Source organism: Cardiocondyla obscurior, linkage group LG04 (genome assembly GCF_019399895.1).
Source record: "Cardiocondyla obscurior isolate alpha-2009 linkage group LG04, Cobs3.1, whole genome shotgun sequence".
In the NCBI taxonomy this organism is placed as follows: Eukaryota; Metazoa; Arthropoda; class Insecta; order Hymenoptera; family Formicidae; genus Cardiocondyla; species Cardiocondyla obscurior.
Window position 1 is genome coordinate 2,637,163 of NC_091867.1, and position 14,102 is coordinate 2,651,264.

General features: G+C 32.5%; 5 protein-coding genes across 6 annotated transcripts; 3 read left to right on the forward strand and 2 right to left on the reverse strand.

The window, feature by feature from the left end:
* The first annotated feature begins 43 nt into the window (after positions 1 to 43).
* Rab21 (RAS oncogene family member Rab21) lies at positions 44 to 2,054 on the forward strand. Its single transcript, XM_070655188.1, has 4 exons — positions 44 to 557; positions 939 to 1,106; positions 1,196 to 1,314; positions 1,389 to 2,054. The coding sequence occupies exons 1-4, from the start codon at positions 423 to 425 to the stop codon at positions 1,666 to 1,668; spliced, it is 702 nt and encodes a 233-aa protein (XP_070511289.1). The 5' UTR covers positions 44 to 422; the 3' UTR covers positions 1,669 to 2,054.
* Positions 2,055 to 2,616: 562 nt separating this feature from the next.
* Positions 2,617 to 7,824, reverse strand: Rhogap68f (Rho GTPase activating protein at 68F). Of its 2 annotated transcripts, XM_070655177.1 has the most exons (10): positions 7,689 to 7,824; positions 7,147 to 7,254; positions 6,841 to 6,984; positions 6,275 to 6,455; positions 5,856 to 6,074; positions 5,674 to 5,772; positions 5,409 to 5,596; positions 5,126 to 5,326; positions 4,928 to 5,034; positions 2,617 to 4,839 (listed from the first exon to the last, which is right to left on the reverse strand). In XM_070655177.1, exons 1-10 carry the CDS (start codon positions 7,735 to 7,737, stop codon positions 4,666 to 4,668), a joined length of 1,470 nt encoding a protein of 489 aa, XP_070511278.1. In that variant the 5' UTR covers positions 7,738 to 7,824; the 3' UTR covers positions 2,617 to 4,665. The 2 variants fall into 2 exon arrangements, with proteins under 2 accessions (XP_070511278.1, XP_070511279.1); XM_070655178.1 differs by lacking the exons at positions 7,147 to 7,254; positions 7,689 to 7,824 and having other exon boundaries at positions 6,777 to 6,900.
* Positions 7,825 to 7,998: 174 nt separating this feature from the next.
* On the forward strand, positions 7,999 to 10,763 carry Mrps31 (mitochondrial ribosomal protein S31). Its single transcript, XM_070655179.1, has 9 exons — positions 7,999 to 8,098; positions 8,190 to 8,394; positions 8,539 to 8,659; positions 8,745 to 8,961; positions 9,083 to 9,176; positions 9,257 to 9,383; positions 9,478 to 9,930; positions 10,124 to 10,341; positions 10,421 to 10,763. Exons 3-9 carry the CDS (start codon positions 8,634 to 8,636, stop codon positions 10,687 to 10,689), a joined length of 1,404 nt encoding a protein of 467 aa, XP_070511280.1. The 5' UTR covers positions 7,999 to 8,098; positions 8,190 to 8,394; positions 8,539 to 8,633; the 3' UTR covers positions 10,690 to 10,763.
* Positions 10,764 to 10,881: 118 nt separating this feature from the next.
* On the reverse strand, positions 10,882 to 12,092 carry LOC139101781 (mitochondrial transcription rescue factor 1). Its single transcript, XM_070655189.1, has 4 exons — positions 11,650 to 12,092; positions 11,399 to 11,544; positions 11,258 to 11,330; positions 10,882 to 11,134 (listed from the first exon to the last, which is right to left on the reverse strand). The coding sequence occupies exons 1-4, from the start codon at positions 11,839 to 11,841 to the stop codon at positions 10,955 to 10,957; spliced, it is 591 nt and encodes a 196-aa protein (XP_070511290.1). The 5' UTR covers positions 11,842 to 12,092; the 3' UTR covers positions 10,882 to 10,954.
* A 384-nt stretch (positions 12,093 to 12,476) lies between these two features.
* Positions 12,477 to 13,793, forward strand: Eif1a (eukaryotic translation initiation factor 1A). The gene is made up of 5 exons (XM_070655162.1): positions 12,477 to 12,635; positions 12,847 to 12,930; positions 13,016 to 13,252; positions 13,432 to 13,532; positions 13,627 to 13,793. The coding sequence occupies exons 1-5, from the start codon at positions 12,620 to 12,622 to the stop codon at positions 13,630 to 13,632; spliced, it is 444 nt and encodes a 147-aa protein (XP_070511263.1). The 5' UTR covers positions 12,477 to 12,619; the 3' UTR covers positions 13,633 to 13,793.
* The last annotated feature ends 309 nt before the right edge of the window (positions 13,794 to 14,102 follow it).

Consider the following 14,102-nt stretch of genomic DNA (forward strand, 5'->3'; position numbering starts at 1 on the left):
ATTCCTCATGACAGGTCTGTTTTTCGTAGATGCAGCCACAGGAAATACGCGCCTTCCAATCATTGCAATGTAAAATACAGCTGTGAATGATTACGAGGGCCGGCAATAGAAACGCGCCGACGTGATGTATGCGCGTAATGGCACGGAGCAGAACAGCTGATCTTCGCGCGGCTCCGGGACCGCGGCAGAACGTTCCGTTGTCAAAGCGGCTGCCGATAACGAACACGAGGATCGTCGCTGACGGTGACTCGACGCATAAGACAACGACGACGAGACGGATTGTGATAAAGGAGCACCACCAAACCTTCGTGTCGCGTTTGCTCGTGCGAATTAGTCCCCTCTTCTCCTCGCCTGTCCGCCACCCCGCGCCGTCCGCCTTGACGTCCTTGGAGTCGGAGCTCAGTTGCCTATAGTCCAGGATTATGGCCAGTCCGGTGGTCGGCACCGGATACAATTTCAAGGTGGTTTTGCTTGGCGAAGGATGCGTCGGCAAGACCTCGGTCGCCCTTCGATACGTCGAGGACAAGTTCAACGATAAGCATATCACGACACTACAGGTGATTCTTCTCTCCGCCTTCTGTATGCTCGAGACCCCATCTTACCTCTGTTTTTATTTTGAACGCCGCTCGGAAACAGCTGTCTTTTTTTTCGCATTGAATTTCTTGCCTTGAGGGAACAGTTTTGTAGATCTAGATTTAAATATGTTCTTCCGAAAGAAATTATTTCCGTGACATGTTTTTTGGCTACGCATTTCTTGAGATATAAGCTCTGCAGTTGCGTTAAAAGTTGTATATGTCAAGGTTCAAGTGTTCTTTACTCCATATGTAACTGCAACTAAGAAAATTTCCTTAACCTCTTCAATACTGAATTTTTATTTATGAATAAAACGATTAAAAATTATTTAGAAGTAAATCTTGACGATTCGTTTTATGTTACAGGCGTCGTTTCTGAAAAAGAAATTGAATATCAATGGGAAAAGAGTGAATTTGGCGATATGGGATACTGCTGGGCAAGAGAAGTTTCATGCCTTAGGACCAATTTATTATAGAATGTCTAATGGTGCCATTCTCGTTTACGACATTACAGATGAGGATACCTTTCAAAAAGTAAAATTATATCTATTATATAAAATAGTATTTTAAAGCATCTCTGTTTTTATAATGTTAAAAAAAATTTTTTCGAATTTTGTTGTCAGGTGAAAAATTGGGTGAAAGAACTGAAAAAGATGTTAGGTAGTGGAATTTGCTTAGCAATAGCAGGTAATAAAGTAGATCTGGAAAAAGACAGAAACGTTGCCATAGAAGAAGCAGAAGAGTAAGTTTAGTAAATTTTTATTTATACGAAATAATAAATTAATGCATTATCTTACCTGAATTTTCTTCTGCTAGGTATGCCAAACAAGTGGGCGCTATGCATTTCCATACATCGGCCAAATTAAATCAGAATATCGAAGAAATGTTCTTGGATTTGACGCAACGTATGATGCAGCGTGTGGATGAGGCTGAGCAAAAGTCTACCCTTACGAGGACCAATAGTACGCGTCGTAATGTCGTAATGGTCGAAGACGAAGCAGAACAAATTCATCCAAGTAGAAGTTCTTGCTGCGGCGGTGGTGGTAGTGGCGGTGGTGGTGGTAGCGGCGGTGGCGGCGACGGTGGCTTTTCATAGACCTCTAAAACCAATTTAAATTGATTCCAGATACAAGGTCTAATTTTGATGATTCATAAACTATACGGGTGCATCTAAAATGTGACAAATAATAATTTGTTGCATTACAAATGCTTCGATTCTGTGTTTATAGTTGGGTGCATTATGTATGACTGTGCATTATATATGCATGTGTATGCCATTATATGCACATGTACATATTTTTTAGCTGCAACAATTCTTGGATAGCAAAGATACATATATTTGTTCACAATCGAAGCTATCCTATTTGTGCTCGTTAAATATGTATTTCAAGGTACATTTATATACAACTTTCTTGAAGAGAGATAAATTGTTAATATTTTCGATACTGACTAAATGTGAATACACGTCATATAGTTGCAGCTTTCATTATCGTTTGTGAATATTGTGTGAAACAGATTTTTCTGATAGAGTTGGCTTTCAAATATTTTAATCATTTTAAGGTCAGTCTTGTAGATTTTTTAAATTAAATTGTTCACTTAATGAAGAATAATTATGAAGCAATACGTAATATATTTTCTTTCCAATTAATTAATTATATTTGACATGCATTTAGATTATAATTTTAGGTAGTAATTTTTTTTTATTTTTTGATCGTGTAAATGGAACCTTTCCAACTGTAAAAATTTTATAAAAGATTACGAGAATAGAAGCTTTATCGTAAATTTTCGTTTAATTTTGTTACTATCTTTAAATTTTGGACATGTTTATATCTTCGCAATCCAAAAATTGCAGCAAGCTGATTGACTAAGAATTAACTAATCGTAATAACAGCGTGGTCTTGTTGCGAGACGAGAGCATTTTCAAGAGAAAGCAGAAAAAACTTTCAATTTTTATCTAAAACAATAGCTTAAATTATTTAGGTTTAAATTATTGTACATATTGAGTGCCGATAATTTTATTGTACAATATAATAATTTTGGACCATTTGTTAAGTAACACGCAATATGTTTATTCATCTGAAATTATATAAATTAGTGATACAAGAAAGTTGTTGTGTAAATTATTGTAAGTTATTTTATGAACATAAAATGGTAACTTGTAATAACGTTACAGAGACACGCTTTATTTAACATTTATACCACGATCCCACTGTGTCATGAAAGTTGGTGTTGTTTATGAATTACAAAAGTGAAACTGAAAACCTATAAATTAATACGCTTTATTACAACGCTTCTATTGACAACGAGGAATGTAATCGAGTCACATCAGTTCTATACAGGTCTGGGTTAGTCTTTTTTTTTTTTTTTTATGATAGAGAGCAGGTTTAGGCTGCCAAGCCCATACTTTATCCCAGTTACCCATAATGGCAGGACTATTTAAAGAGATATACAAGTCTGCGGTTTGTTCCGCGAAAAATTGCTAAGTCTCTTATCTTTATATCTAAATGATGGACAAATTCACTAAGTCGTTAGACTATACAGTACTCAGCACTTAATATGTGCCAAATCTTTCCCCTTTTTTTCATTCTCTCTCTCTCTGTTTTTTCTCTCTTTCTCTTGTTTATTTTAATTCTTACTAACATCAAGCAAAACTAGCAATCAGGTGAGTTATTTTTCTTTCGAGATTATGGGTGTTTTCCAGCTAAGTTACAGTGTCGACACAGTGCTTGTGTGTTACATAATGTTAACTTATAGTGTCTCGTCTGTGTACATTACTGGAAAGCACCCTATAATTAAAAACAAATATTGTAGTCACTAGAATTTATATGTGGAGTGCAAGAAATACACTAATATCACATAAAACACTTACTGTACTAATATAATTTTTTAAATATTAAAATTAATTTTATAAACAGCATAAATTATTTTGCTCGTAATTATATTATATAGAACAGAGAGAGAGAATGTTACATAAAAGTTATAAGGTAAATTCGTTCGTAGTAAAAAATACAATTTAATGTCTGTTCCAATCAAAGTGTTTTTTGTTATATAAAACGAATAAATGCTCGTTTATGTTATTTAAAGTTAACGTAATATTTTTCTATATTATATATATAAATCTTTCTCGTTATATATATATTTTGTCTCTCTCTTTTCAAGTTTACTTAAATACAGTATCACATACACTACATTCGTTAGACCACAATTATTGTTGAGTTATAAATTTTTCCGATATATACAAACCCTGCAAGAGATGCAAAGGATGCCAAATATTAAAGAGATTTGTTACTTGCAGTTTTCACATTTTGAATTTAGAGTATACATTAAAATATTCTATGAAAATTTCGTTTTATAAGATCTTTAATTGATGCGTTTAATAAAATGCAATTCAATAATTTTGGAAATTAAATTTTACAGGTAAAAATAAATAACAAAAATTGTTAAAATGAATCTATGTAGATCTATCAAAACAAAAATTATAATCTATTTAATAACAATTATCGATTTAATTAAAAAATTTTAACTAATAAAAAAAAGTAACAAAAGTAACTAAAATCTTATAAATTATCTATAAAATTTATATAACTTACCAAAAGAAATTAATTCGTTGTTTGAAAGTTTCGTTAAATGTAAGAGATATTATGTAAAATCGGGAAAAATTGTGGTTTGTGATTTCGCGACAACAGAGGCATCCCACTCAATCTTTTCTCATTATCGAATATATTATTTTTCTAAGCGATATTAAATAGATAATATTTATCTCTAAAGATAATCTTACATATTATACTCACTGTGTGACGTTCTCATGTATCTTTGGTATTTGGTCGTAATTTTTCTCTAAATATACAAACATGTCTCTTGCAGCTATTCCAACATCGCGTAACTGGTATTCGAACGGTTTAGACATCGCCCGAAAATTATTATACCTATCCGTATTAAAAAATCTTGTGCAAAATTGTATGTAAACGAATAATTGAGTGTTTTTTTTCTACCCTTTTTTTTCTTTTTCTATTACGAAGAATATAAAAATATTTCAGTAAATGAAAATGCGGACGTGTGATAATTGAATGTCACAATTAGGCCTTTCTCGCTTTTAAATAATAAATATCTTATCTTGATAAGTGAATAAAAAGTCTATAAATTGATTGATGGGTCCTATTGCGGAGAGAGACATTCCACGTGCTGGCGGTGCTCTAACTAGATTCGGTCCAAATACAACCGCGAGATTACTAGAAGTCATCTTATTCAGGTCGCATCGATCCATTACCTACCAATAGCAATAAAGATAAGCGTATGTAAAAATTTATTTTTATCTTAGTCATAGAAAAATGCAACTAAAAATATTTATTACGTACCCTCGATAAAAATTGTACGACGTATTTAAGAACTTGATAATTGTCTTCAGGAAGTTTCTCCAATATTAATATCTTAACTTTACGCGGACGTTCATCTTTTGATAACGCTACAGTAAAAATTTAAAGAAATGTTTTATGTCTTATTCTAATACTTAAAAAAAAAAAAAAAAAAAAAAAAAGAAGAAAACAAATGCTCACTTTGAAACTGTGTGATTTCATCGTATAGTTCGTAGGTCATGAGAGGTTCGTCTAGTTCACGAAGAAAGGTTTTAAGTAAAACTGCAGCGATATGCGGATCTCCTTGGAAATCGATAGGTAAACCTTGATTGCAACGACTCTGAAGTTCTTTGATTACTGTTACATTAGCTGATCTTCTAAATATTCCTTCTGTTTCTAAAGCTAAAATAACGATAAAGATTATAATTGTCAGGCAAAATACAGATAAAACAAAGATAGTTTTGCTTATGTTAAAATACTATACCGTCGGGTGTATCGAGAAATTCAACGCATTGCCTTAGAATCGGTGGTATTGGATCACCGTTGTTATTTTCCTTTATAAACTGCAGGCTAGCACCGAATTGAGTTGTACCAACTGGAGTAACTACTGCACTTTGTGGTGGACTTGCTGGCAAATTTTTTTTATTTTTCATCAGCAGTTGTTCATTATGTCTAAAAAAAATATATATCATGTTAATTAAATTTACGTTAATTATTATTTTACACATTAATATGATTAAATTGCATACTCTATCACTTGAGGTGGTATAATTAGTTGATCCAAGTTAATATATTGTGCCAATTCCTCCAAGTAATTAAAATACATCATCTTCCGTCCAAACTTTGCACTGTAAAAATATCAAATTTACATAATATGTAATAACTCGAAAGAAAATTAACCCTTTTATTTAGAAAAAGAACGATTGTATACCTGATAGCTGGTTTAAATAACTGCCAAATAAACCTAATAAAACTAGTCGGATGTACTAGATAAAGGGCTTTAAGATTCTTCTTATATTTTCTATCAAATGCTCTATATGCTTGCCATAACCAAGATAAAGATGGCTTATTTTTTGACGTAAGGCCATAATGAAAATAGACAAGACTATAATCTTGTTCTACAAACATGTCCAAAGTATGCATAAGATACCTGCAATATTAAAATTATGAAAAAAAGAAAGAAAAGAATAGTATTTAAAAAACAAGCAATATTAGAATAAATAACTCTGTTAAAAATAATGTAAAATAATTTACAATTTCTAAATAACACAGTCAACGTTGTAAGTCATTGTTTGTGATAAAGTAAATATTTCGCGTGTCATTTTTGTAATACAAATATTGCAAACTCACCTAAGAAGTTTAGCGTGATTAAAAGTCTCCTTCCCAATGGGGGGTAATTTACAAGCTGACACAACAATTATTTTACGACCGGCACTATCGTCTCCAACCACTTCTACAATACCGTGTCTAGATATGTCAAGATAATCCTCTTCGTCGGCGAGCTCTTTGTCTAAAGCAGCCAGATCGTCCGCTATTTATCGAAATATACATTTATTGTAATACAAGATTATACACATTATTAACATGTTTTCGCAACAAACTCGTATCAAACAAAAATTTAATTCAAGAATAATTAAAATCCTCGGAGCAATCTTGCTTTATTAAAACAGAAAACAAAATGTATACTCTCAACAGAAAGTTGAAAGATTTACTCACTTCAAACGCTAGAATTGTACATGTTATTTGCAAAATTGATTTAAAAAAGCAACACAGTTGTCGCATTCCCTTTCCTTTTTCATCCTTACATCATGCAATGTAAAACAAGCTATACAATGTTCTACATATAATTCACCTGCTCTGCCCCGAGAATGCCATGACATTTACTGGCTACTAACAGAAGGTAAAAGGTCACACACCAGATTCGATAACTGGAGCATCAACCAAAGCTTCTTCAAAGTTCTCCTCGATTGTGCCATCACTCACTGGACTTTCCAAATAATCCATTCCGGTACCCATGCTATTGCTCACCAAATCCAATTTTCCTTCAAGAAGCCGTGTTGCTTTAACAATAAAGTTTACTCTTAAATAATTACCATATTTGTTTCCAAAACATAACTTATAATTTTTTTTATATAACAATAAAAGATAGCTTCCTTTTCTTTTCTCTCAAAAATAAAAAAGTTTACAAATAATTAAACATATCTAAAGGCATTATAACTTACCATTATTTGATGTAGTTTGCAATTCTGTATCATCAAACTCCAGATTGGGTTCATAATCATGATAATCCGACAAGCTAGGATATGGATCTTCACAGTCATTGCTTATTCCTGTCAAATGTCAACACAAATAAGTCAACATGAACCAAGCAGATCAAAACGATGATACCTGTACTATTTATACCAAGAAAAAAAACACCTTATCTCCAGAGATAAAGTTAATCAACATTGCCCTCACATATTTAATAATTATTCTGCAGCAATGCAGTCGGCCAAGATCAAGTTTTCTGGTCCGTAAATTTACAGTCCGACAACGTCTACTCGGGAAAGTAATGACAAGCGTACGGTGACACGATAATGAGATGCTTTCTATTTACACAACGCAAGCCAACTCCTAACGTTGCGCATCTGCTCTCGATTCATGCTGTCGACGTTTCGAAACAAACCCGACAACGGCTCCCGATCTTCGCGAAGGGCGCGGACGCGTTTGACGCGTAAACAAGCCAGTTTCCGACGGTCGGGTGCAGCATCGCCCCTTAGCTCACCTGTCAACGTTCGCGATGGGCTCATCGTCGGCTGATAGTCCGCTTCCATCCTTCTGGCGTCGTCGAGGACGATCGGCGGCGATGCGATCGGGCACCGCGATCAACGGATAATCTCAGGATTGCTTCTACAAACTGGAGATGCCCGCGACGGCTGTTTCCTTGCGACGCGGCGGCATCATCCGCTTCCCTACGATGTGTATGACTAGTACGACGCGCGCTGTGGATCACGTCACGCTTTCATTTGTCGCCGTGGTGGTCACTGCGTTGCTCCGCGAGTATCGATACCGCTTACACCGTTTTTGAACATACATATGTATCGATATCGCGCAAATTATTTTTTTAACCTGAAAGAGCTCTTCTATTTATTAGCTCTTGCAATTAAATAAATAAGATTTTTCTTTCTTTCTTGGGTTATTATTATTTTTACTGCGAGTATAGCAATTACTGCGTTCTTCTTTCTGATTATTTACGTCTTATTTACGTGTTTTCTCTCGTTTTCAGTGCGCATGTTCACTGAAAAACAGATATAGCGTTTGCTACGGCGACGGCAGCTAGCGTACAGTGACCCTGACGTGGTGTGCGTTGAGTCTCACACGAAAAGCGTAATATCAGCCTTGCACTCCTTTCAGTATTCAAGGAAAAAAGACACCCACATTACCGATAAATCAGAGTCCTCCTCTTTATAGAGGAGGTTAAGTTCTTTCAGGTTAAAATTTTTTACTTAAAATTTTCTGATATTTATGTTATAAGTGAATTTTTCAATAATCCTTAAATGTGCATATATGACGCACAGTGCGTTATTGTTATGAGTACACAATTGTCATTCGTTTGATTTAATTTTTTTTCTCAGATTTTACGGATTTTTACTGCTTTAAGACGAGGTGCGTTATCGCATGTTCATACTTCGTGTGATATAATTAACTTGTAAAATATTTATATACAAATATGTTGCCTTTATATAGATTATCGAAGTAAGTACACTCAAATAAATTTTTTATTACTATCCAGTGCAAGAATTTGTAACGTTTTTGTTACATTTAGAAACCTATCTTGCAGGTGTAATATAAAACTTCCAAATCAAATATTATTTCAATGGATTAAAATTTCTATGAGGTTATCCTCTACATCGTCATCTGATTCATCAGATTCATCTGATTCGGATTCTGATACAGAAAAAACAAAACCAAAGGTGACACCTATTAATAGCACAAGTCCTACAAATATGGTGATGGATCAACACAATTTAGAAAGCTTCTTGAGTAACATGATGGAAGTAAACACATTTTTTATTCATTTTTAATGTTAGATTTAAAATTTAAATTATATCCTTTTATGCTTTAAAATAATCTACACTTGTAAATTGTTGATTAAACATTTAAATAATTATATTTTAGAAAAGAAAGCTGCAGAAAACTGTTGAAGTTGCTATGCAGCCTAAAAAGAAAAAATCTGAGCATAAATTGAAAAGTGATAAGGATATACCTTTTGGTAATTTTCTACAGATACTGATAACTTAGATTTGTATAAATATTTGTCTGTTTTAATATGTTAAATTTTATATTTTTTAGAGAATAAAATAATAAATGCAGCAAAAGATGTAGCTGAACAGTTTGGTGGAGATAAAACAAAAACTACATCAGATTTGCTTGATAAAGTTCTTACATCCAGAGTAAAAGCATTGAAGGCAGAACAGGTGTATGTGGATTGTTATATATTAGTGTGCTAATTGCATTTTTTACTTAACAATATATTTTTACATTATGTAATGTTTTTTAATATTATTTTATAGTAAAATTCAGAAGAACATTGAATCTGAAGAATTGCCAAAACAGAACATACAAAATCATCAAAATAAGTATTCAAAAAAGAAATCTATAATACAAAGCCTGCTGAACGAATATAATAAGCAACCGGTGAAAGTTAAAGACAGTGTATCGAAACAATTATTAAATAGCCCTGAAGCACATGAAAAACAATTACAATATACTGCAAAAGAAAAACCAATTGACCAATATATCAAACAACCAGCAGAAATAGTCGAAAATAGTATATCAAGACAATTACTAAATAGTGCTAAAATATCTGAAAAACAGTTACAATATACCGATAAAGAACAGCCATTAAACGAATATAACAAGCAAGAAGTGAAGAAAGTAGTTGAAAATAGTATATCGAGACAATTATTAAATAAGGCTAAATCATTTCAAATCTATAATACTAATGAAAAAACTGGTCGTGGCAGGTAAGTAAAAATATGATTAATTATTATTACATAATAAAATCACACGAAAAAAATTATTACATAATAAAAACCATAATTAATTCAGATGTTCATATAATTAAACATAATATTATATTATAACATATTAAAATTATTTATTTTTTATAATATTTACGATTTTTATCGAACATAATCTTTAATTATTGGGTAATAGACTTGAATATATCGATTTATGGAATGGAAAACCTAGTCCCATCTTTGAAAACATGAATGCTGCTTCGTCAAACATACCAGAGTTGAAAACATGGACGGCATTAGAGCAAAGAGAATTAAAAGCACTAATAACTAATCCACCTGCTAATGTGTTTCAAGAATTAATTCTTTGGACAGAGCAAGGCAAATTATGGAAATTCCCTATTGACAATGAACAAGGTTTTTTTTTACAATATACTACATAATTTTCTTCTGGAAAAATTTTGAATTTCTTTGAATCTATTTTTCTATATTTCAGGAATGGAAGAAGAGCAGAATGTCCATTTCTCAGAACATGTCTTTATGGAACGTCATTTGAAGGGATGGTGTCCTGATTTAGGACCAATACGTCATTTTATGGAATTAGTGTGTGTTGGACTTTCAAAAAATCCATACTTAACAGTCCAAGAAAAAATTCAGCATATTATGTGGTACAAAGAATACTTTAAATCCAAACAAGATCTCTTACAAGAAATAGGAGCAATACAGGAACCATTTCCTGATAAAGTAAAAGAAATTACGGAATAAATTAAAATATATATTAGTTTAAACTTTAAAATTTAGATGTACTTTTTATTATTAAATAAAGTATTTTAAACTTATCTTTTTTGATCCACATATAAATATATTTAAAATTTATTTACTTCAAACATTAAAGCTAAAACGTGTGATGTGTGTACAAATAATAAGCTAGAAGAAAGTTTATTAAATTACTAAATATTATACTTATTTCAATTTAATATTAATATCGTTATATACAGTACAATTATCATTTCAAAAAAATTTGTACAGACTATTCCATATGAGAATTGTCATAATTTTCGATTAATAAATTTTTATCTCTAGATAATTTTATTTGTACATCATTATTTGCAACATTTATTGATAATATCACAATTCTATTTACAACTATTAATGCAGGATTATCTTCTTTATGGTGTAAAATTATATCAATTTCATCTCCTACATCCACCTATTAGCAAAATTACATCATTTTATACAAGTATTATCAAAATTATATCATTTTATATAAGTATTATCAAAATTTATTAGACACTATCTTAGCCTTATTAAAATAAAAAAGTAATGAATTTACCTCTTTAGATTTCTTTAATACTTTCATTCCATTTAGCCGAAGTTTGCTGGCATAAAAAACCTCCTCAATTTTACTAAAAATAAGAATATAAAATATACATGATATGCATAAACATATCAATCAAAATTAAGTTGGACATACTTGCGACTCATTCCAAATCCAACTTTGCAAATTGCATCTAACCTCAGAGAAGGTACTTTTACTTTTATTACTTTTGAACCTGGTGAGGCTTCTTCCTCCTCATCATTCTCATTTTCTTCATCAGAATCCTCATCAATCTCTCTCTTCTATAACGTGTTTAAAAAAAAGCAACATATATTTAAACTCCATAAATTACATTAAATAAAAGAAAGACCCTTAACACAATTAAAAAATTAAGTTCTATTAATTACAGTATAAACGGTTTTCTTCTTAGACTTGAATCGTTTTGCTACATATAAGATGTCATGATTTTGGACACCATGTGGCTTTGTATCGCCACTGTGCAGCGAGAAATCCTGGAAAGGATATTGCAAACGACAAAGCGTGCACGCATAATTGCGTACTGATCTTCTGACAATATTAATCGTCACTCTGAAGAACATAATTAGTTTGATTACTATTTAAAAATCAAACGAATCGGACTATCCGGTTAACCTTTTAATGACAGACTAAACACATAACAGCGTAAAATGCGAATGTATTTCTTAGCTGTGCTTAATGATTTTTATAATTATCTCGATTAATAGTGAAATAAACCAGAAATAAATATATGTATTATGCCGACAGTGTATGACGGAAAACCGAAAATGCTTTTGTGAATAGTGTGAATGCTTACTAATATCTGCGGAACGCCAGATCAGAGAGCCCAGCTCGAAATCGCGGCTTCCACGCGTACAAATACAGAGGCTCGTTTCTGACTTCACACGGACGAGCCTCTGTATTTGTACGCGTGGAAGCCGCGATTCCGAGTTGGGCTCTCTGCGCCAACTCGAGTCCTCTGTCGAAATGAGCACGAGCTATGGAATTATTTTATGAGCTGTGGAACGCATCTCATCAGAAAGTTTCACGGATGTAGCTCGAGAGGCCGGAAATATGCGATTTACGAGTCAGTTTCGCTGTTAAACGGAAGTTTTTTGTAAGCTTTTCTCGATCGCGTATACGTTTTTTTTCATCGATTCGTTAGTCAAAAATTATCCCGAGAATTAATAATCTAAAATTAAAGATTCCAGAACGTTTCCTTTGAGTCAAGCTAAGTTGACACCTCGCAATCGTCCACTCCGTTCTAACAGGGATCTCCGATCTTTGTTGCGTTGCTGCGCTTCATCGTTTCTCGTGTTATTTGTATTATTTCGCTGCTTGGAAACGCCGTACTAGAGCATCATGCCAAAGAATAAGGGTAAGTGCAACTATGACTTTAATTTACTTGTCCGTTCTGAATCCCTGGATCGTAATTTTCCCTCCCAATGTGGTTAAGTAAATTAACCTGATTTGCATTAACATCGTGATCGCCCTTGAGGCGAGCCAAGTCGCGTGTATTCGTTTTGTTACGCGCTTTATCGGGAACGTTGTTTATCGCAACTCATGCGAGGTTCGTGCTTTGTCTATAGGAAAGGGAGGTAAAAACAGGAGAAGAGGAAAGAACGAAAACGAGACCGAAAAGAGAGAGTTGGTGTTTAAGGAGGATGGACAAGGTAAGAGCAAAACGTTATGTGTACAACGCGACCCACGCCCAGGCACGAGCGTGTTGATAATTCACGTGGTACTTATTTTGTACAGAGTATGCCCAAGTGACGAAAATGCTAGGCAATGGCAGGTTAGAGGCCATGTGTTTCGATGGGGTCAAACGATTGTGTCACATTCGTGGTAAGCTCCGAAAAAAGGTGTGGATTAATCAGGGTGATATAATACTGATTGGATTGCGAGATTACCAAGATGCTAAGGCAGATGTTATACTGAAATATACTTCTGACGAAGCACGTAACTTAAAGACCTATGGTGAATTCCCAGAAACTGGTAAGTAATATACTATGTCATTTTGTTAAACATTTATGAAAAAAATTATGAGGTATAGTTCAAGTTTTTAATAGAATTTACATTAATTTTAAATAAAAATTTTGTAAATTAATGAAATTTTTTGCAAAAGAATTGAATTATTTAATTACATTTTTTTATATAAAATTTTAATTTTTTAGTGCGTATCAATGATACAGTAACCTTTGTGGAAGATGGGTTTGATGAAGATATTGAATTTGGCGATGAAATTAGTGATGATGATGAAGATGATGTTGATAATGTAAGTTTTTATGTATAATTTATAAAATTTCTTATGTGTTTTATTTTTTTGTGTTATATATAATATATATAATAATATGTAATTGTTCTTACAGATCTGATGTCGCGTGGTGTAATAATAAAGAAGTACATCACAAAAAAAATACATCGGAACATCTATTCATTTCACACAATGCAATTATACAACATCAAAGTTTTTCTTTGAGTCGAGTAGCTCATCTCCCTGTATGTATCTATGAATAAATTGCCAGTTTATGAGTAATTCGTTTGTTCCGGTTTGAGTAGTCAATTTTGATATTTATAAATTTTTATAGAAACATGAATTTTTTTTAATAGTGAAATTACAGATAATATTTAGCATATTGAATTATATTTTGCGTATATGCCAGATTAACTAAATCTGTGTCTATGTTATGTATGCATACCATCTTTATACGATCGTTTATCTCTGTACATTTCCTTTTTATTTACATGTATTATCTGCTAACTCGTAAAATACATATATTATTAAATATATTATTTAAGCAGAAAATTAAATATCATTATATATAAAACATACAGTGAGTACTCT